General features: G+C 44.9%; 2 protein-coding genes across 2 annotated transcripts; both read left to right on the top strand.

The window, feature by feature from the left end:
* The first annotated feature begins 1,113 nt into the window (after window positions 1–1,113).
* Window positions 1,114–4,593, top strand: LOC129346511 (olfactory receptor 1L4-like). Its single transcript, XM_055003855.1, has 2 exons — window positions 1,114–1,146; window positions 3,645–4,593. Exon 2 carries the CDS (start codon window positions 3,652–3,654, stop codon window positions 4,591–4,593), a length of 942 nt encoding a protein of 313 aa, XP_054859830.1. The 5' UTR covers window positions 1,114–1,146; window positions 3,645–3,651.
* Window positions 4,594–13,660: 9,067 nt separating this feature from the next.
* LOC129346509 (olfactory receptor 1E5-like) lies at window positions 13,661–14,602 on the top strand. The gene has a single exon (XM_055003854.1). The coding sequence runs from the start codon at window positions 13,661–13,663 to the stop codon at window positions 14,600–14,602; it is 942 nt and encodes a 313-aa protein (XP_054859829.1).
* The last annotated feature ends 7,737 nt before the right edge of the window (window positions 14,603–22,339 follow it).

Genomic DNA, 22,339 nt, shown 5'->3' with positions numbered 1-22,339 from the left:
AAGTTTTGCTCAGCAGGGTCAGGCTTGGAGGTTCTGGGTTGTTCAGAAATAGAAAAAGCGTAAGAGGCTGACGTTATTCCTGCCCATGAATCTCAAATCCAGTTGGCCATTTCTGCATGCGCTCATCAAATCTGTATGGAAGGGACATGAATTCATAGTTCAATAATATCCCATCAGGCCTACTGGTTGGGCTGTTTTAAAGTTCGGACCAGCCTCTTTGTTCTTGTCTTCTGCCCATTTATTGCTCGGCAACGCATCGTGTTTCTTCCAGTCCTTGCTCATACTGATATTGTTCTGTATCTAACAAACAATGGCTGCCACATCAACCTTGTCTGGATTTCAGTTCATTATCGGAATGGAACATAATCATTTCCAGGTACAACTCACTGTTACTGGTAAGTTAAGAAAACAGGCTAAGAGGGACGCTGTATGTTAATAAAAACCCAGTTCCAGTCAGCCAGCGGAACCAAGAGAAGCAAGTTCTGGTTAGAGCAGGCTGTTCTTAGGGATTTTTAGTTTAATTCGTAGGCTGCCTTAAGTTTAACTGGAGTTAGGCTGATTGTTGTGTACTGGGTCGAGCAAGGCCTCTAAAGTAGTTACTGTATTGATTGTAATGCACTATACTGTGTTGAGCTTGAGGTTCAGTCAAGGCTCCCAAAGCCTGCATTCTCATTGGTCCATAATCCCTGCAATATCACTGGTTACTTTCTCATGACAGCAGCCAATCGGTCCTCTATAATAAAGACCAATCAGTGGCCTGTCTACTTCAAACAGTGTATATAGTTTATGCAGATGATGGTATTCTAAAATATGTATTCTCATTGGCTATCAGTTATTCTGGGGGTGGAGCTGCTGTATATATATTGAGGACTTCTGTTCAGTCTGTCAGTGTGTGTTGTGTTCCTGCTAAATAAAGAGCTATTGAATCACCTCATGTCTGAACCCACTATTTAATACTGATCTTAATAAAGTACCAGGAGTGGAGGAAACACTTGATGCAAAAGTAGACCGGGAAACAGACAGACATCCTATGAAACGTTGAGGACATTTGGAGGAAGTGGTCGCAATGAGTATGGCCAGCTACACTACAAGTAAATGAAGACGGACAAGAAATGATATAGGCTGCAATCCTACCCACACCTACCTGTGAGTAAATCCCATTGAACTTAAAGGGACTAACTTCTGAGCAGACTTGAAATAGATTGCACTAGTATAGCTGTAACACATACCTTGTATTAGGAGTAGAAAACAATCAACGGGGACTTTTGCAAGGGACTCTCATGAATGCAAGGAATGCTTTTGGAGAGGTTTGCCTTGGGGGGAGGGTGCCTTAAAATTCAACTGGTTCAATTGACTCTTGGTTGGATGGGGAATCTTTCAGAGGGAATGTCTATCTCGATGGCCCTCTGGTTACAGACAGGTCTTTTCTTGGTGGGCGGGATGGAAGAACTAGTTTTTGCTACAGGAGAGGCGATGTTTTCTCATAAGACAGTGGGAGCAAAGCCTAGTTGCTTGTGCTGTGTGCACTCATTTATTTTTCTTTTTTGCAATTCTTCAAAAACTGCAAAACGTGCTGGATCACGGACAAAGGAAATGTGTGTGTGTACTACCCACCTTCTTTAACATGTGAGCTGTCTCCAGTTAGTTGGGAGACTACACCCAGAAACAACAGCAAACTTATTGGGACAATCACTGGAAGTACCACAATACACATTGCTCCCCAGCGCCCTCTCACAGCTCTGTGGCACGTGCTGCTACCTGTTCTTAGCAATATAGGTGCACTTCATTCCTAAACATATTGCCCATGATAATGGAGAGCCAATTTTGAATTGGAAGCTTTTACAGTAGAGTTTGGTAGACATGAAAGATGTCATAGAATCATATGGGACCTCCAGGGTCATCTAGTCCAACCCCTGCACAATGCAGGAAATTCACAACTACCTCCCCCTCCTCACCCCCAGTGACCCCTGCTCCATGCCCAGAAGATGGCAAAACCATGTTTACTATTTATGATCCTGTATTGACTTGCTAGTAACATACCCATCCATCATTTTACATATGACAGCAACGACCTGCTTTCTTTCAGCTGTAGGGACATGCTTCCTTCTCCTCTTCCTCCTGCACCAGGGACATGCTCTTTGATTAGCAATATATCCTAAAGCTTTTTGAAAGGATCTGTTCTTCTTCCCATGTTTTATCTTGCAATACAGCCATGAAAGCTTTGCTCCCTGCTCTAGTGATTTAACAACATTTGGTTTACATACCACTCTTCAGGGCAACTTAACACCCACTCACAGCGGTTTACAAAGTACATTATTATTATCCCCACAACAATCACCCTGTGAGATGGGGGCAGGGTTGAGAGAGGTCCGAGAAGCTGTGACTGACCCAAGGCCACCCAGCCGGCTTCAAGTGGAGGAGTGGGGAATCAAACCCGGCTCTCCAGATTAGAATCCTGCTGCTCTTAACCACTACATGACAGCCTGTCCTTCTTTGATATGAGAGCCAAGATGGTACTTATTATTTATTTAAAACATTTATTTGCTGCCTTTCCCTCTTAGAGGAACTTGAGGTGGCTTACGATATAAAACAGAAACAAACATAAATATACATCCAAAACACAGTAAAATCACTGATATATTTAGAGGGTCTAAACAAAAGTCATTCTAAATAAAACAGTCTTCAGCTGCCTCCTGAAGAGAGAGTAGGGTTGCCAGGCCCCCTCAAACTCCCAGCGGGGGGATAGGGGCCTGGCACTTACCTTGGGGGAGAGGGGGATGCACGTGGGCAAAGCCCGCGTGCGAGCCCCAACAAGCGTGATGACATCACTTCGGGAGTGATGTCATCACATGGCCCCTGGGCGTGTGCCCACGCTCCGCAGGGGCTCAAAACGGGCTCGTTTTGAGGCGCTGTGGAGCATAGCAGCACTCCTGTGCTCCGCAGTGCCCAAAAATGGGCCTGTTTTGCCACGGACCGGGCCTAAAATGAGACCGATTTTGGCCGAAACAGGCCCATTTTGAAGTGGTGTGGAGCGCAGGAGTGCTCCCACGCTCTGCAGTGTCCCCAATCTGGGCCAAAATGGCCCGATCCCGGCAGCTGCTGCACATGGGAGCACACAGCGCTGCGGGGGAGGTAAGTGGGGGCAGGGTGTGGGGAGCAGGGGTGGGGGATCCTCCACCCCCACCGGGGGTCTGGCATCCCTAAGAGAGAGAGTGAGGGGGCCAGGAACATTTTCCTGGGGGATTGTTCCATAATTATGGGCCTGCCACTAAAAAGGCCCTCTCTTGTGTACCCACCACCTGAGATTCTTTGGTTGATAGCTCAGAGATCTTAGCTCTCAGGCAAGAACATACGGGAGAAGATGGTCTTTCAGGTACTCTGATCCCAAGTCATGTAGGCTAGAACCAACACCTTGAATTGGACTCAGGGGCAGATCACTAGCCAATGTAATTGGCTGAAGCAACTCTGTGAAAACAGTGATCAATAAAATCCCTAGGATAACCAGTGGGGGCTACTATTGCAGAGGGAGAAACCATGTATGAAATTTGCTCACCTCATTTTAGAATTCATCATAGACCACCATTCCTGGGAAATCTGTATGTAGAAGTTGAGGGTGCGTGATCAGTGTTCATTTTTCTCCCTAGCTGGAACATGGAGCAAGGGAATCGATCTTCTGTTCCTGAATTCATCCTGCAGGGACTCTTCAACCAACCAGGATATGAAGACATCATCTTCTCCATTCTCCTCTTCATGTATCTGTTGAGTCTCCTGGGCAACCTGCTGATCGTTCTTCTGATCCATTGCGATGCCCATCTCCTCCGCACGCCCATGTATTTCTTCCTCAGCCACCTCTCTCTGGCCGATGTGGGTTTTGCATCCTCCATTGTCCCCGTAACGCTACGCAACCTGGTTTCCCAGGACAAGATAATCTCCTATGGCGGCTGCTTGTCCCAGATGTACTTCTTTTTGGCTTTTGGCAACACTGACAATTTTCTTCTTGCCGCCATGGCCTATGACCGCTACTTGGCTATCTGCCGTCCACTGCGCTACGCAGCTTTGATGAACAGAAAGCGTTGCCTCTGGATGGTCACTGGATGTTGGCTCCTGGCCTTTCTACATTCCATGATGTATTCGTTAATGCTTTCCCGTCTTTCCTTTTGTGCATCCCAGGAGGTTCCCTATTTTTTTTGCGACCTCTATCCACTCTTAGGACTCTCATGCTCAGACACCACTGCCATAAAGATGGTGGCAATGACAGAGGGTATGTTAGATATTCTGGGACCCTTTATACTCATTGTGTTCTCCTATGCCCGTATCTTCGTGACTGTAATGAAGGTCCCCTCTTCAAGCAGCAAACGCAAGGCCTTCTCCACCTGTGGTTCTCACCTGACTGCAGTTATCTTATTCTACGGCACTCTCTGCTGGGTTTATTTGCTGCCAGCTTCTGAGAACAACGCATTGGCTTCTCTCATGTATACTGTGGTTTCCCCAACGCTAAACCCCTTCATCTACAGTCTGAGGAACAATGAGATGAAGAGTGCCTTGAAGAGAGGTGTTGGCTGGATGCGAGTCTCCCAGAATACCTGGAAATAGGTTAAGGTTCTCACAGGACTACTAACTTTTGATTTGACCCCTGCAGATGCATCTCAGTATTGATATGTTGACAGCAGCCACTGATAATTGGCGTTTCTGTTAAAAGCTTCGCTGTCCTGTTGTCTGTACATAGAGTTCATGCGTGGCTCAGAGTGGTAAGCTGCAGTACTGCAGTCCAAGCTCTGCTCACAACCTGAGTTCGATCCTGGCGGAAGTTGGGTTCAAGTAGCCGGCTCAAGGTTGACTCAGCCTTCCATCCTTCTGAGGTCGGTAAAATGAGTACCCAGTTTCCTGGGGGTAAAGTGTAGATTAATAGGGAAGGCAATGGCAAACCACTCCGTAACAAACAGTCTGCCATGTCAGGATCTGTCATATTGTGGGTACTTAACCTGAGTCACACCATATTAATTGTTTAGTTGTTAGTCTCTCTCTCCCTCCAGGTCCAAGCAGTATCATGACCACTCTTTCCATGGGAGAGGATGTCGCATCTTATCTGTTTCCTTCAGTGTCAACCTTGAGGAGCCCAGCGTTCCCACAGATGAACTCTCAGCAATGTGAACTCTGGGGGGAGGCTGGGAACGAAGGGTTTGATGTGTAGCAAGTTTCACTTTGTACCTCATTCCTAACAAAGCTTGTGTTCAGCCAAGACCATCTTGGTTTTGGATTGTGGACATCTGTGTCTGAATGCTGTCTTTCAATAAAGCCTTTTGAAATCAAGAAACCTTGGCTTCTTGCAGAAGGGAGGAAGATGGACTCTAGATAACTGGGATGCCATAGTCTGACATGCCAAGAAAATGTCGTGATGCGACATCCCCCCATGGGTCAGTAATGACACGGTGCTTGCACAGGGGACTACTTTTACCTTTTTCTTTCTCAGTGCTCAAGCGAGCAGATCAGATCTTTTTTCTTAACATTTGTAAGTCTAGTGTGTTTGTGTGTCCATACCAGACCCGCTGACTCTTGATCTCTTTCTGTCTTTCTCATACATACTCACAGGGCAGAGACAAAGGAGGGTTGTTGGGTTTTTTTTGAGAAAGGGAACAGAGTATTGCTGTTCTGTGAAGTTTCAGGTAGTTTTATTGCTTTGCTTCTCGTAGCTGTTACACTGCTCCACTGTTCTTCCGGATGTGTAATCCAGTTTTGTAGTTTTGTCCGTAAGTCTCAAACTGTTTTGTTGTCTGCAGTATACTCTTCTTTGTACCCTACTCTGATTTTGTAATCCTGGTTCACTGCACTGTTGATTGTATCCTACTGCTTTGATTGCATAGCGTTAATGATGTAATCCGCCTAAAATTTCAATGAGAAAGGCAGACTGAGGGCCAAGCTACAAGTGACAAATGACACTTGAATGGCAAGTGTATTTCTCCCTGTTCACTTGCCCTCCACTCAATCCACTTGCCAGGCAAGTGTCTTTCGTCATGTGTAGCTTGGCCCTAAGAGCCTTGCTACAAGTGACATTCTACACGTGAAGGATAAAGGATCATTTTCGCAAGTCTTTCTGGGAACTGAAGTTCCTCTCCCCCACCCCTTTTCCTTCTGTTCCTTCCCCTCACTGCCTGAAGAGACAGAGAAAGCCTGCGGCAACAGCAACTTTTGCAAATCGTTCCTCCAGTCACAAGCCTGCTCTCAATGATCTTTGGGGCAGGCAGCTGCAACTTTCTCAGCTTTCTCCGGCGCATTCCCCGCCCCCCCCAGCAAGACGATTTGCAAAAGCTGATGTTGCTGTAGGCTCTCTCTGTCTCTTCAGGCAGCGAGGGGAAGGAACAGAAGGCAAAGGGGTGGGGGAGAGGAACTTCAGTTCCCAGAAAGACTTGCGAAAATTATCCTTTATCGATGTATTGTCGAAGGCTTTCACGGCCGGAGAACGATGGTTGTTGGGGGTTTTCCGGGCTGTCTTGCCGTGGTCTTGGCATTGTAGTTCCTGACGTTTCGCCAGCAGCTGTGGCTGGCATCTTCAGAGGTGTAGCACCAAAAGACGGAGATCTCTCAGTGTCCTGAGAGATCTCCGTCTTTTGGTGCTACACCTCTGAAGATGCCAGCCACAGCTGCTGGCGAAACGTCAGGAACTACAATGCCAAGACCACGGCAAGACAGCCCGGAAAACCCCCAACAACCATTATCCTTTATCCTTCATGTGTAAAATGTCACTTGTAGCAAGGCTCTGAGAAAGACAAACAAGTCGAATGCTTCCCTTGTCCTTAACTGAGAAACCTGTAGAGGGCGCCATCGCTTTTTATTCCAGGAGGCTTTTCTGTGATGGGTGAATCATTTTGGCATATTTGGCTGCACTTCAACTGTCTTTTATTCTATCTTGTTGATAGCCTGAAGAGAATAGGAGGGACAGAAATATGAAATATCAATAAAACGTTTGCATTTTACTAGATCACTCTTTTTGTATGGCACTGTAATGACGATTGAGAACAATAATGAAAATTACAATGAATAAGTATATGTACAGTCAGTATAATCAATCAATTTGTATAATAAAAGAATTAATTAAATAAATATATATACACTTAGTATCGTGATCAACAAACCAAGGAATACAGATGCAATGTATTGGACCAAAGCGCTGTATATCCTATAAGCGCAAATATGGACGGAAAGGAACAGCAGTTCGTCAAAAATTCATGAAGGACAATGCCAAAATCAAGCACAAAGTTCCTCAGTCCTGGAAAGTCCAAACGAACGGTGCCCAGAAGACATAAATTCCGTGAATAGTGTCACCCTGCCCGACATTCAGGGCCAGTAGGTTCCTGATGTTTCCAAAGGTCTTCCTCAGGGGCGGATGAACATCAAAAACTGATGAAAATGTCAACATACAATCACAAACATTGTGTTAACAATAAGTAAAATGAAGTACAATATAAAGCATGCACTCACCAGTCAAGGTAATAGTAACAGCACCAAAGAGTCAAAGGTCCATAATGAAAATCAAATGCATCTGAGGTTCAAACCCATGAAATTTAAATAACGCCTAACCACCGCAGCCTGATAGATTACTTAAAGGGACATACGAGCAATAAGGAAAGGCAAGACCCCGTATAATGTTTCACAAAAAACAGGATAAATCCATTTCGTAATCCAGACCCCTCGGTTTTAAAGATGAAAGGGTATGAATCTATCGGGCCTCCTGCTGTAGCAGTCCTTTTTGTAATTTATGAACAGGAACATCTCGTCCAGAAAATAAAACTGTAAATAATAATAATAATAATAATAATAATAATAATAATAATAATAATAATAATAATAAGTTTATTGCTTTTCCGGCCGAAGCCATAAGCCATACAAACACCAACAAAATATGAACTGTACACTTGAACATACCCAATTCACACAGACATAACTCGTCATTATCACTTTAAACTATCTAAACTCATGAAGATTTTGTTTCTTTAAATATAAAATCATCCTCCCTGTATTGGCAATCAATGAAGTACTCAACTAGAGGGGCCTCCTGAGTGCCAATACGAATACGGGACGAGTGCTCCAAAATCCGAATTCTGAGCTGTCTGGTGGTACTCCCAACATAAAAAGGTCACATTTACAAATAATCAAATAAACCACCCCTACTGATTGACAGGTGGTAAAATGTCGGGCGCAGCGCTTCAAAATGCTTCAAAACCCCTCTGCAACGCTTCAAAATGGGCCCGTCTCGGCACAGATCAGGCCTGTTTTGAGCCCCTGCGGAGCCTGGGCGCGCTCCCAGGGGCCACGCGATGATGTCACTCCTGAAGTGACGTCATTGTGCTTGTGGGGGCTCGCGCGTGCACTTTGCGCGCGCGTGAACAGCCCTCTCCCTCAAGGTAAGTGCCAGGTCCCTATTTCCTGCTAGGAGCTTGACGGGGCCTGGCAACCTTAGCTATCGTGTACAAAGCCCTTCATGGCCTTGGCAAGACCACCTATTTCCCTGTGCTCCACTATGGCAGCTTCAATTGTCTGAACAGAGCCTCCTACAAATTCCACACTGTGAATGGGGTAAATCAACAGTTGCCCCTACATGCGCGTTGTCTATAGTGGCCCCCATCTTATGGGATAGACTGCCTGAAGGAGTCAGAAAAGCTCCTGGTCTCTTGACTTTCCGCAAAATGTGCAAAACCAAATTATTAAGGGGGCTTTTAAAATCAGATGACTGGCCTGCATAAGGAATGACTTAAACAGATGCTTTGGTAAAGGGTCAGATACTATAGACTATAATGCTGGAAACTGTCTCTTGATGTAAATCTGCTCCTACTGGGTAGTTTCTGCATCGTTTAATATGTCGTGTCAAATTACTTATGCAGTGTTTCAGCAGTGTTTCATCTCTATAGTCAGATTTATGTTTGTTTCCCAACTTCTGCAATCCATAGCCTATTGTGTTGTTTATAGCTAGGGATCCAGACCCCCTACTCCGCCTCCACTTACCTAACCGGCATGGGCACACCTTCCCAGCAGCCACCAGGATCGGGCCTGTTTTGGCTCGGATCAGGGCGGTTGCAGAGCACAGGAGTGATCCTGTGCTCCGCAGCGCCTGAAAACGGGCCCGTTTTGGTGTGAATTGGGCCCGTTTTGGTGTGAATTGTTTTCAGGTGCTGTGGAGCACGCTCCTGCATTCCGCAGTGCCCGAAAATGGGCCTGGTCTGCCACGGATCAGGCCCATTTTCAGGCACTGTGGGGCGCAGCACCTCAAAAACGGTCCCATTTCAGCGTGGATCGGGCCCGTTTTGAGCCCCTGCGGAGCCTGAATGTGCTCCCAGGGGCTGCACAATGACGTCACTTCTGAAGTGACGTCATTGTGCCTGTGGGGGGGGGGCGCACGCATGTGTTTTGCGTGCGCGCACCTTCTCTTCCCCAAGATAAGTGCCAGGCCCCTATCCCCCCGCTTGGAGGTTTAGGGGGCCTGGCAACCCTATTTACAGCTGTTGATCATATTGACTTACAAAGTGTCATCTGCATTGAGTCCCAGTGAGAAAGAGGGACGATAAATACCACCATGTGGGACCCCACAGGGCGTCCCCCACTGCTGCCCATTGGTCTCCAACAGGAACCCTCGGAGTTCAATCTTTCAAGAACAATTTACTCAGTGAGTAATTAAATGGTGGCCTGGGTAAGTAGTAAAGGCCATGAGCACAGATAGCTTTTGAAGGAGGTTGGATAAACTCCCCAAAGGGAGAGATCCATCAATTGTCACTAATTATGGTGACCAAAGAGAACATCCACATTGAGAGGAAGTAAACCTCGGGATACCAGAGCCACGAGGCAACATCAGGGGACGGCTTCAGGCTCCATCCCGTTTGTTTGACCGTCCAGGACAACTGGTTGGTCACTGGAATTCTGGACTAGTGGACCATTGGCCTCATTCAGCAAGCCCTACTTCTCCTCTTACAAATGAACTACTCCAAAGCACATCCCTTGACACCTTCTTCTCTGTAGCTGGGTGCTCACGCTGCCTCCCTCCCTCTGTCACCACCAGTGCTTGTTCCCAACAGTGCTCAGATTAATGAGGCCCCTATGGAAATAGTTTGCCGAGCGGCCATGGTTTGATTTGGTGCAATACAAATGGTGGTTTTTAAAGTCCAGATTCTCTGCTTTGCAGGCAATACACATTACTCAGGGACAGGTCATACAGGAGAGTGTTTCCAGAAGTTACCAGCTGAGGAGCTCTATTAATCCTAAATCTGGAAGCAGTTTGGCTGACGCGGAACTGAGCAGTCCAGGCTTGGGGCCTTTTGGTGGCTCTGAAAGAACAAACCATAAAGGACTGAAATTACCTTTAGTTAAATCTGCACAATGAATGCGAAGTCAAGCATGTTGCTTCTACTTACTGCTTTGAGCCAAGTTGGAAATATTCAGTTAAGGGCTTTTAAGTCCACAAATACATTCCTTCTTCAGCTGTTGAGTGTCCGGCATTGTTAGTGGACTGAAGTGTAATCATTGCAGGGCAGAAGGAAGTGTTACCGGTAAGTTGGGAAAACCCTTTTAACAGGTGCCTTGCATGTGATTCTAGGCGGACACATGGCTATCATCTTGAACGTAAGTTAAACTGCTTTCATTTGAAGACTTCTTCAAGCTTTACCCATCAGAATAAAACCAAAGAAAAGCTTGAATTCTAAAAAAAAATGAAGAATATCCTCAGAGGCACTGATTGCCTTTGGCAAGACTGAGGTGTTTGCATTATCACAGGCGTGAAGGAGATAGAACCAGGAAAAAGCGGGATATTGGCAGAGATTGCGGGGACCCTTGTGTGTCCTCCCAGCTTTTACAGAAGGGGTAGAATATTCTCCCAAGGCTGCCAACAGGCCTGGAGGAAAAAAGTCCTGTCCCTTCATCAGGGGCTTAATGTGTTGAAGAAGGTAAATAAGACCCCATGAAACCTCCATTACATGGCCAAGAGACACACGTCCACAGAAGGTTGTTAACAATATCCTTAAGGTTGGAGGAGTAAGAGAATGGTTAGGATTGTCATCTAGAACAGATGATGATGATGTGTGTGTGGAGGTAATTATTTGGTATTTCTTTCTGTGATGATAACTGTACATGCTTGAATTCTTTCCATTAAAAATTGAGCCCAAAGTGTTTTTGAATCCTACCCCCCAAGAAACTATCTAGAATTAAAGAATACACCTTTTGGGACGTGTTCCAGGTTTTTCAGCTGCCCCTTAAGCTAGTTTCTACTTACAGGGAGGGTTTTTTTAAAATGGATTTAAAAAAATAAATAACGTCCCATGAAGCCTCTATTATTGGGGCAAGACATGTCGCTCCACTGGAGGTTGCTAACAATATCCTTACGGTTTGGAGGAGTAAGACAGAATAGTTAGGATTGTCAGCTGGAAGAGATGATGTGTGCATGGGGGGAAGGGGTTTAATCATTCTTCCTGTGATGACTGCTACGTGTTTGAATTATTTTCATTAAAAATTATCTATCTATCTAGAATTCTATCTATCTAGAATTAAAGAATACACCTTTAAAGAAGGGCTGTAGGGTTTTCAGATGCCTCTTAAGCTAGCTTCTACTTACAGGAAGGGATTTTTTTTAATGCAGGTGAGGATATAAAAATATTTGTTCCCACTCTATCAACGTAGGTTTGTATCACCTCCTTCACTTTGCAAGCACAGTCTGACCAGCATTGCCTTCCCTCAAAAGTAGGTTTGGGATAGTGGTGACTGGGTGACGAGAGGATAACTTGGCATGTGGTTTCAGATAAGGAACCATATTGGTCTGCAGTAGAACAGCAAGTTCCAAGTCCAGGAGCACCTTAAAGACCAACAAGATGTCCAGGGTATGAGCGTTTGAGAATCAAAGGTGCCTTGGTCAGATACAAGTAGGAATGGACATCCCTGACCCCTTATATACCCATCAGAAGGTAGGAGATGTTGCAAAGAAAAGAATCAGAATGCAAAGGTACAATGCAAAATGTAATCAATTTAAGTGGAGCAGAGGAGAAATGCTTGGGTTAGGAAATGCAGAGAATTAGCATCTGTAGTGAGATTCCAATTCTAATTCCTTTTTTAGGCCCGGGGGCAGGTTCACTATTCTGAATCTGAGAACAAATCAAGTTCAACTATCTCGCTTGGGGCAGGATATGGAGAAAACGAGCATGTGTAATGAGACCTGGGTGGGTGAGTGGGGAGGGGGTTTCCATTGTTCTGACAGAGGCTGCTTCCACACACATTGGATAATCCACTTTCAATACTCTTTAGTGAACATTTGGAATTGCTTTTCCATGTGTGGAACAAAAAAATCCACTTCCAAAGGATTGCTAAAGTGCATTGAAAGTGCATTATTCAATGTGTGTGGAAAGGGCCATTGTGAATGAACTCAAATTCAGCAATTGAAAGAACTCAGGCTCAGCAATTTCACATTGTAATCTCCCCTTGAAGCTTCTCTGTTGAGGACTGTCACTCTTTGGTCAGTAATAGAAAGTCCTCGAAGATTAAAATGTTTTCCCACTGATTTTTGAGAGCTGTGATTTTTTTCAGTTGCAGTTTTACATCCATTTAATCTTTTGATGTAGAGTGGACGGCCATTGCTGATACTTGATGGCCTAGATAACGTTGGAAGATGAATGACCCTGACATGGCTGTTGTTCAGTCTGGTGATTGCGTTGCTAAGGTGAATACCTTAACAACATATGACGAAGAGAGCTGTGGTTCTCGAAAGCTTATGCTACAGTAAAGTTGGTTAGTCTTAAAGGTGCTACTGGACCTTTTTCTATTTTGTTACTACAGACTAACATGGCTAACTCCTCCGGAAGGTGAATATAGGGATGGAATATGGTTCAGTGCAGGACAGGGCCCAGAGACTGTATCCTTATTAGGCAGTGCATTATTGTAAGCAAGAAGTTCTTTAATTGTCTTTGGGCAAGAAAAAGTTAACCTCCTAATGCCTACGAGAGAGAATCGTTGTCCAACATAGGTTGTAGGTCACTACTGATGAATGAGAATCAGAAATGATGCATAGAACTGGTTTGAGCTGGGACCTGTACGTGACCAACAGGGGTGTTTTATTCTTTTTATAGTTTTATTGTTGTTTTGTTTGGGCCTGTTTTAGAGTGAGTTACCCCTCCCAACTTCTGATTGAGATTTAAGGGTTCAGGGATCTCCATTCCTACATATATCTGATGAAGGGAGCTTGACTCTTGAAAGCTGATAGACTGGAACTCTTTTTGGACTTGAACCTTGCCGTTTAGGAATCATTGCCTGAACATTGAATGGACTTTTTTAATTCCTGTGATTTCATGATAGTCAAATCAAGATGGCTATATGAAGATGTTACCATTAACAGGGGAAACAGGCAGACAGAAAAAACAACAGTCATCGCTCTTATCACCCAAATACCACATAGTGTGAGCATGCTTGTGAATGCCACAATAAGTGTCCAAGGATGGCATGTCTCTCAAGAACCCTTGTGAAAAAATGGTTCCTGGAAAATCAGTACCACATTGGAAAAGGGGGGAAGTACTTATAACCCCCTCATTTTTTGGATCAGCCTTAGAATTCATCCTGATAGTGGGCAAACTATATGTAGAAAGGATAGCACGTGGTTGTTCCGAGTTTCATCAAAGTTCTTTTTCTCTCTAGCGGGACCATGGAGCAAAGGAATCAAACTTTTGTCTCTGAATTCATCCTGCAAGGACTCTTCACTCAAGAGGGATATGAAGGCATGGTCTTCTCCATTCTCCTCTTCATGTATCTGTTGAGTCTCCTGGGCAACCTGCTGATCGTTCTTCTGATCCGTTGCGATGCCCATCTCCTCCGCACGCCCATGTATTTCTTCCTCAGCCACCTCTCTCTGGCCGATGTGGGTTTTGCATCCTCCATTGTCCCCGTAACGCTACGCAACCTGGTTGCCCAGGACAAGATAATCTCCTATAGCGGCTGCTTGTCTCAGATGTATTTTTTCTCGACTTTCGGCAACAGTGACAACTTTCTGCTTGCCGCCATGGCGTATGATCGCTACTTGGCTATCTGCCTCCCGCTGCACTACACAGGCTTGATGAACAGAAAGCGTTGCCTCTGGATGGTCTCTGGGTGTTGGCTTCTAGCCCTCTGCCAGGCTACACTGTACACATCGATGGTTTCCGTTCTTTCCTTTTGTGCAGCTCAGAAGATCCCCCATTTTTTCTGTGATGTCTATCCGCTCATAGGACTCTCTTGCTCAGACACGACCGCCATAAAGATGGTGGGAATGACAGATGGCATATTGGATATTCTGGGACCCTTTATACTCATTGTGTTCTCCTATGCCCGGATCTTCCTGACCGTAATGAAGGTCCCCTCTTCAAGCAGCAAACGCAAGGCCTTCTCCACCTGTGGTTCTCACCTGACTGCAGTTATCTTATTCTATGGCACCCTCTGCTGGGTCTACATGCAGCCTACGTCTGAGAACAACACATTGGCTTCTCTCATGTATACTGTGGTGACTCCGATGCTGAACCCCTTCATCTACAGTTTGAGGAACAATGAGTTAAAGAGTGCCTTGAAGAGAGGTGTTGGCCAGCTGCGCATATCCCAAACTACCTGGAAATAGGTTAAAGTTCTCATAGGATTACAGACATTTGATTTGACCTGTGCACTTCTGTATTGATGCGCTGAACACAGCCACTGATAATGCTCATTTTTATTAAAAGCATCCGTGTGCTGATGTCCATATGTACAGTTCATGCTCAAAGCTCAAGAGCAGGTCAGAATTTTTTGTCTTAATGTTTGCAAATTTAGTGTGTTTGTGTGTCCCTACCAGACCCTCTGGCTCTTGATACCTTTCTGTCTTCCTCATACCCACTCATAGGGTAGTGTCAAAGGAACTTTTTTGAGAAGGAAAATAGGGTATCACACTGTAAAATTTCAGGTAGTTTTCTTGCTTTGCTCGCTGTAGGTGATACACTGCTGCGGAGTTCTTAATCTGTAAGCCAATTTTGTATTGTAAATTAAAGTTTTCCTATGATTGCCAACTTTTGATTTGACCCGTGTTGCTGTGCCACTACCTTGACGTGCTGATAGCAGCTATTGATAATGCTGATCTCAATTTTAGTTTGTTTTCATTACTTTGTTGTATATGTTAGACTGATGCACCGACCCTCTGGATTTGTGATCCAATTTTGTGTTGTTGTTTGTTAGTCTCAAACTGTTGTGTTGTATGTAGCATACTGTTCTTTGCATACTACTCCAATTTTGTAGCCCTGGTTTTCTTCATTGTTGATTGTATTATATTAGATTGATTGAATACTTTCCAAGATGTATTCCACCTAGCACTTCGCTGTACCTAGGGTTGCAAGGAAGGGTGAAGAGAATCTTGTCCCAGAACCCCGGGAATTGATGTTGTGGAGCTATGTTACATGCCGCTGAATTTGGACCTTGGATCTTCTGATTATGTGATTTTATTGTTTTATTTATTGTATTTATTGTATGCTGTAATCCGCCCTGAGCCTGTTTGTGGGGAAAGTGGACTATAAATGTAATAAATTATCTATAGGTTCAAGGTGTCAACCTTGGTGTTTAAAGCCCTTCACAGACTGGGACCAGCATACCTGTGGGACCGCCTCTTCCATTACGTCCCCTGCGGGGCGTTGCGCTCTGCAGACAAGCAACTCCTGGTGGTCCCTGACCCGAAGGACATCCGTCTGGCCTCAACCAGGATCAGGGCTTTTTCTGCCCTGGATCCGGCCTGGTGGAGTGCTCTTCCACTGGAGATCCAGACCCTGCAGGACCTGTTACAGTTCCGCAGGGCCTGTAAAATGGAGATGTTCCACCCGGCCTTTGGCTGAGTGCCAGCAGGTGTCCCCCTTCTTCCATTTAAGACCGCCGCTTTTTCTGGGGCTGCCCTTGGGGATCTGCTACGCCCATATACAGACTCCCAAATAATTATTTAAATAGCCTACATCTGGACTATTTTAATGACCTTTAAAGATTATTGATTTTATGGTTTTGATTGATTCACTGTGTTTTATGAAGGTTGTTAGCCGCCCTGAGCCTATTTGTGGGGAGGGCGGGGTGTAAATCAAATCAATTAAATAATAAAAGAATAAATATATATATAAAAGAGCAAACGTATTCAAGACAACTCACTTCCTACCCTGGTGCGCCTCCAGAAGGCACTGCTGCAGTGGCAAACCGAGGCTGGGAACAGGAGTGGAGCAAGTGGCAATGCCCACCTCCCATCTTCATCTGACTGGAATCAGGAGTGAAGCACATGGCAATGCCCACTCTTTGCCTTCACCTGGCAGGGAGTAGAGTGGAGCAGGTGGCAATACGTGCCCCAGCCTTCACCCAGCCAGGATCAGGCACAGAGCAAGTGCTTGCTGCCTACACCCAGCCGTGAACAGGAGTGCAGCAGGTGACAATACCAGCCCCCTGCCTTCATCTGGCCAGGATCTGGAGTGGAGCAGGAGGCAATGCCATCCCCCACCTTCACCTGGCTGGGATCAGGCACGGAGGAAGAGGCAAAGCCTGCCTGTCCCCCCTTTCTAGAACCCGTTGTTTTCCCCCCCTCAACGGGCTTTGTTGCTAGTAATATAAATAATTCAGTGAGAAAGGCAGACTGAAGCAGTCAAATAAATCAAATCCTCCTGCTCTGCTTGATTGTGAAATGTGTGTGGGGCACGTTCACTTGTTGCCTTTAGGAGACAGTGGCCGTTTCCACACACGTTGAATAATACACTTTCAATGCACTTTAGTTATCCTTTAGAAGTGGATTTTTTGTTCCACACATGGAAAATCAGTTACAAATGTGCACTAAAGCGTATTGAAAGTGGATTATTCAACGTGTGTGGAAACGGCCAGAGTCTGACAAGTTTTTTCTAAGAATCTTTTTGTTGGACGGTAAGTTCTTTTGGCCGAATTGGCTGCGTTTCAATTGTTTTTTGTTTGTATCTTGGTGTCAGCCATTTTAACTGTGTGGAGACAAGGAGGGGTGTGTGTGTGTGTGTGTGTGTGTGTGTGTGTGTGTGTGTGTATGTATATATATACTGTGTGACTGCACTATGTTGTATTGCACCACGCATCTCCTTGATTGGTAGGAAATTCAGGTTTACCTCGGATGGCAATTTTTCCACACAGCAAGAAAATGAAAACAACATGGGAAGAAGCAACTCCATCTATTTTGTGGAACGATGAACGTGTGGGAGCCTTCCTGGCCTCATCAAGCAGGCCCTTCCTCCAGGTTGGGGCCACCGTGGAGAAACCACGTGCAGGGGGAGGTGTTGATCTTGCCAATTTGTCAGGTGGCACCTTCAGAAAGTTTTTTTGCAGAGATGGGCAGCTCTGCAGATATGTGGGCCCTAGCCGTGAAGGGCTTTGTCAGTAATAAGCAACCCTTGAAGCAGAACAAGTAAATTAACTGGTAACCGACAGAATGACTGCAAAATAGGTGTAATATGCATACCCTGCCTTGCTCTGCCTAGTCATTGATCCGTACCAGCTGAAGTTTCTGAGTAGTCTTCAAGGGCAGACCCACTTAGAATGTATCACAGTAGTCTAGAGTCAAGATTACTATCAGCGTGGCTGGATCAGTTGGGTCAAGGTGGGAAGCCAACCTCTGGGCTAAGTGAAGATTGAAGTCAGCATTTTACTCCACGAGTAAATGGTGGAATCCACTGCCTGTGGAGGTAGTAACGGCTGTGAGCACAGCCAGCTTTAGAAGGGGGTTAGAAAAAATCACGAAGGAGAGATCCGTCAATGGCCCCTAGTCATGGTGACCTCCATTTGAGAGGCTGTAAACATCTGAAAAACAGTGCTGGGAGGCAGCAGCAGAGGAAGGCCTCAGTTTCCACGCCCTGATGGTTTGACCGTTCAGGACAACTGGTTCGTCACTGGGATGCTGGACTAGTGGACCACTGGCCTCATTCAGCAAGCCCTACTTCTGCTCTTACGAATTAATCACTCCAAGGCATGTCCCTTGAGACCGTCTTCTCTGTTCACGCTGCCTTCCTCCCTTGTCACCAGCGCAACAGTGCTCAGATTAATGAGGCCCCTATGGAAATAGTTTGCCTTCTACTGCCCCTGAGTGGCTGTGGCTTGATTTGCTGCAATACAAATGGTGGTTTTTAAAGCCCAGAACAGGCTATACACATTACTTAGGGTCAGGTCAGGTAGGAGGGTGTTTCCAGAACCTTCCAGCTGAGGAGCTCTGTTCATCCTAAATCTGGAAGCAGTTTGGCTGACACGGAACTGAGCAGTCCAGGCTTGAGGCCGTTTGGTGGCTCTGAAATAACAAACCACAAAGGACTGAATTTCCCTTTCTGCTAAACCTGTGCAGTGAATCTGAAGTCAAGTATGTTGCTTCTACTTACTGCTTTGAGCCAGGTTCTGTGGAAAAGATAAAGACTGAATATTCAACTAAGGCCTTCGAAGTCTACAATTATGTTCCTTCTTCAGAGGTTGCATTTCCTGCGACATCAGTGGAGTGACGCTTAAGCACAGCAGGGCAAAAGGAAGCGTTACTGGTAAGCTGGGAACGCCCTTTTAACAGGGGCCTTGCGTGACACAAGGTTATCATCTTGAACATCCAGTTAAACTGCTTTCATTTGAAGACTTCTTCAAGCTTAACCTATCAGAATAAAACCAAAGAAAAGCTTGATTTCTAAAAAAAAATGATGAATATCTTTTTTTAATATATATATATCAATTTTTATTGGGTTTTAATAGTAGCGGGAAGGGGTTACGACAAGAAGTCAGACTTTAACAGGTTCACCACAAGACAGATATACATCAATCCAAGTTTAAAAAGCCACTAAATATATAGTTAACGGCTTAACCCCTCTATTTTGTTCTTCTGCTTGTTTGGGTTGAGTTTGTGGGGATTTTCCACCCCCCTCTTTTTTTTGTCCTTGGTCACTGTGTGAGACAGGATGTTGGACTAAGTGGACCATTGATGTCCTACTTCTGCTCTTATGACTTAAACCATTCCAGAGCACATCCCTTGATACTTTCTTCTCTGCAGCTGGGTGCTCACGCTGCCTTCCTCCCTTGGCCACTGGTGCTTGTTCCCAACACTGCTTTTATTAATGAGGCCCCCATGGAAATAGTTTGCCTTCTACTGCCCCCGAGCAGCCATCGTTTGATTTGGTGCAACACAAATGGTGTTTTTTTCAAAGCCCAGCTCCTCTGCTTCGCAGGCAATAAGCACTGCATAGGGACAGGTTTGTGTAGACCGGCGCTTGCAGAAGATGCCAGCTGCGGAGCTGTATTCACCCTAAATCTGGAACCAGTTTGGCTGACACAGAACTGAGCAGGCAAGGGTTGGCGGCCTCTTAGTGGCTCTGAAACAACAAACACAAAGGACTGTAGTTACCCTCCAATAAAATCTGTGCAGTGAATCTGAAGCCAAGCATTTCACTCCTGCTATTCCTTAGAGCCAAGCTCTATGGAATGGATTGGACTGAACATTTGTCTAGGAATATGTTCCTTCTTTGGCTATCAAGAGTCCTGAGCCAACGGTGGAGTAAAGCTTAAGCGGGGCAAAAAGCAGTGTTACTGGTAAGTTGGAAAAGCCCTTTCAACAGGTACCTTGTATGGGACTCATTTTAGCCAGCTCTAGGAAGACAGAAGGCTAGCTTCTTGAAAATCCAGTTAAACCAGTTTAATTTAAAATCTGTTTCAAGTTTAACTAATCAAAATAAAACGAAAGAAAAGTTTGTTTTCTTTCAAAAAACTGAACAATATCTTTCGAGGTGCTGATTGGCTTGGGCAATATTCTGGTGGTTTCATTATCTCAGGCTTGAAGAAGATAGAATCAGGAAAAAGTGGCATATTGGCAGAGATTGCGGGGACCCTTATGTGTCCTCCTAGCTTTTACAGAAGGGGTAGAATATTCTCCCAGGGCTGCCAAGAGGCCTGAAGAAAAAAGTCCTGTCTCTTCATCAGGGGCTTAATGTGTTGAAGTAGGTAAATAACGTCCCATGAAGCCTCCATAACATGGGCAAGACACACACTTCCCCCGGAGGTTGCTAACAATATTCTTAAGGTTGGAGGAGTAAGAGCCAAGCCACAAGTGACGCCTGACCCAGGTTGGACACTTGTCAGCTTCCCTCTAGGGGCCAAGCTACACATGACGAATGACACTTGAACAGCAAGTGTATTTCTCCCTGTTCACTTGCCCTCCACTCAATCCACTTGCTGTTCAAGTGTCATTCGTCATGTGTAGCTTGGCCCTAGTTTCGATGGGAAATGTAGGCATCCTGGTCTTGCAGCTGTAATGGAGAGCCAAGCTGTAAAACCAGGACGCCTACATTTCCCATCAAAACTTGAGGGAAGCTAACAAGTGTCCAACCTGTGTCAGGCGTCACTTGTGGCTTGGCTCTAAGACAGAACGGTTAGGATTGTCAGCTAGAAGAGACAATGATGTGTGTAGAGGTTATTATTTGATGATTCTTTCTGTGATGATTGTACATGCTTGAATTCTTTCCATTAAAAATTGATCCCAAAGTGTTTTTCAATCCCCTCTGCAAGAAACTATCTAGAATTAAAGAATCCCCCTTTTGGGAAGTGTTCCAGGTTTTTCCAGCTGCCCCTTAAACTAGTTTCTACTTACAGGGATGATTTTTTTTAAAATGGATTTTAAAATATTTGTTTCAGCTCTACCAACTTAGGTCTCTATCATCTCCTTCTCTTTGCACACATAGTCTGACCTGTATTGCCTTCACTGAAATGCAGGTTTAGGGTAGTGGTATCTGGGTGACAAGAGGAAAACTTGACATAGGATGTTTGATTTGTTACAAAGGCCTGAAAATGTTTGCATGAACTTACTTGGGTTCAGCCACGTTTTCTCGAAAGGACATTTTCGGCATAGAAAAGAACCTTGGCAGAGAATCCAAATCCAAAATATTTCCCAAAGATCACAAAAAGTTCACTTTTGACATCTGTTTGTGAGAACTGGCGCATTTTAGTCTTCTACCTTGTATCCTGCACCAGTTAGATTTGGTTATGTGATGATGTCCTGACAGCCAGCAACATTTCAGATAAGGAACCATATTGATCTGCAGTTGAAGTCCAGTAGCACCTGAAAAGACCAACAAGAATTCCAGGGTATAACCTTTGAAAAAAATCAAAGGTGCCTCGGTCAGATGCAAGAAGAAATGGAGATCCCTGAACTCTTACTTCAAAGTAGAGTGTGGGAGGGGTCTTGCAAAAAGGAACCAGGATGCAAAGGTACAAAGCAAAATGTAATCAGCTTTATTAGAACAGGGGAGAAAGGCTTGAGGGAAGGATATGGAAAAAATTAGCATGTGTAGTGAGATAAGAACCCTATGTTCGTATTCAGCCCTGGACTAGAAAGGGGAGGTGTCTATTGCTCTGATATGGGGAATGAACTCAAGTTCATCAATTTCACATTGTAATTCCCCCTTTAAACTTCTCTGTTTGAAAACTGGTACTCTTAGGTCAGCAATGGAATATCTTGGAAGATAAAAATGTTCTCCAACTGGTTTTGGGGAGCTGCAGTTTCTCATATCCGATTTATGTCCGTTTATTCTTCTACCTTGGGACTGACCTGTTTTGTCTGACATAGAGAGGAAAAGAGCATTGCTGACCCTTGATGGCACAGCTTACGTTGAAAGATGAACCAGTGAATAAACCTGAGATGGTATGGCTGGTGTTTTTAGGCCCGGTGATTTAGTTGCTATGGTGAATGTGACAGAATATGGCTTATTGCAGGATCTGGGCCCAGAGTCCTTCTTAGGAAGGGCATTATTGTGAGTGAGAGGTTGTTTAAGGTTAGGAGGCTGTCTGTAGGCAAGAAAAGGTTAAACTCCCAATGCCTGTGAGAGAGAAGAATCATTGTCCAGCATAGATTGCCGGTAGTTAATGATCATCAGAAGTGATGCATAGAATTGCTTTGAGCTGGGAGCTGTATGTGACCAACAGTGGTGTTTTGTTGTTGTTTTCTTTGCGGCTATTTTATAGCAAGTTAGCCCATCCCACCTTCTGACTGGGATTTAAAGGTTCAGACGTCTCCATTCCTGCTTGTATCTGATGAAGGGAGTCTGACTCTCAAAAGTTCATCACCTCGAAGTCTTGTCTTGCTATTCAGGAGGCATTGCCCGAACACGGAAATATATTTTTTGATACTTGAGATGTCAAGATAGCCAAATCAGGTTGAATACATGAAAATGTTTCCATTGCTAGGAGCAATTAGAAGGCAGAAGCAACACTGTTTCTCTGGTTCAAATGCCATATACCATGGGTGTGCATAGATAAGTCTCAATACGCATCAAAGGATGCCATATTGTTGAAGCATGCCTGTGGGGGAAAAAACGTCCAAAATGGTTCCTGG

The sequence above is a fragment of the Eublepharis macularius genome, chromosome 19 (genome assembly GCF_028583425.1).
Source record: "Eublepharis macularius isolate TG4126 chromosome 19, MPM_Emac_v1.0, whole genome shotgun sequence".
NCBI classification, from domain to species: domain Eukaryota; kingdom Metazoa; phylum Chordata; class Lepidosauria; order Squamata; family Eublepharidae; genus Eublepharis; species Eublepharis macularius.
The sequence above is the reverse complement of the archived record's forward strand: the minus strand, read 5'-3'. Positions and strand labels throughout refer to the sequence as shown.

Bases quoted from the DNA above. Each gene is read 5' to 3' on its own strand.
- LOC129346511 (XM_055003855.1), top strand. From the start codon at position 3,652: ATGGAGCAAGGGAATCGATCTTCTGTTCCTGAATTCATCCTGCAGGGA.
- LOC129346509 (XM_055003854.1), top strand. From the start codon at position 13,661: ATGGAGCAAAGGAATCAAACTTTTGTCTCTGAATTCATCCTGCAAGGA.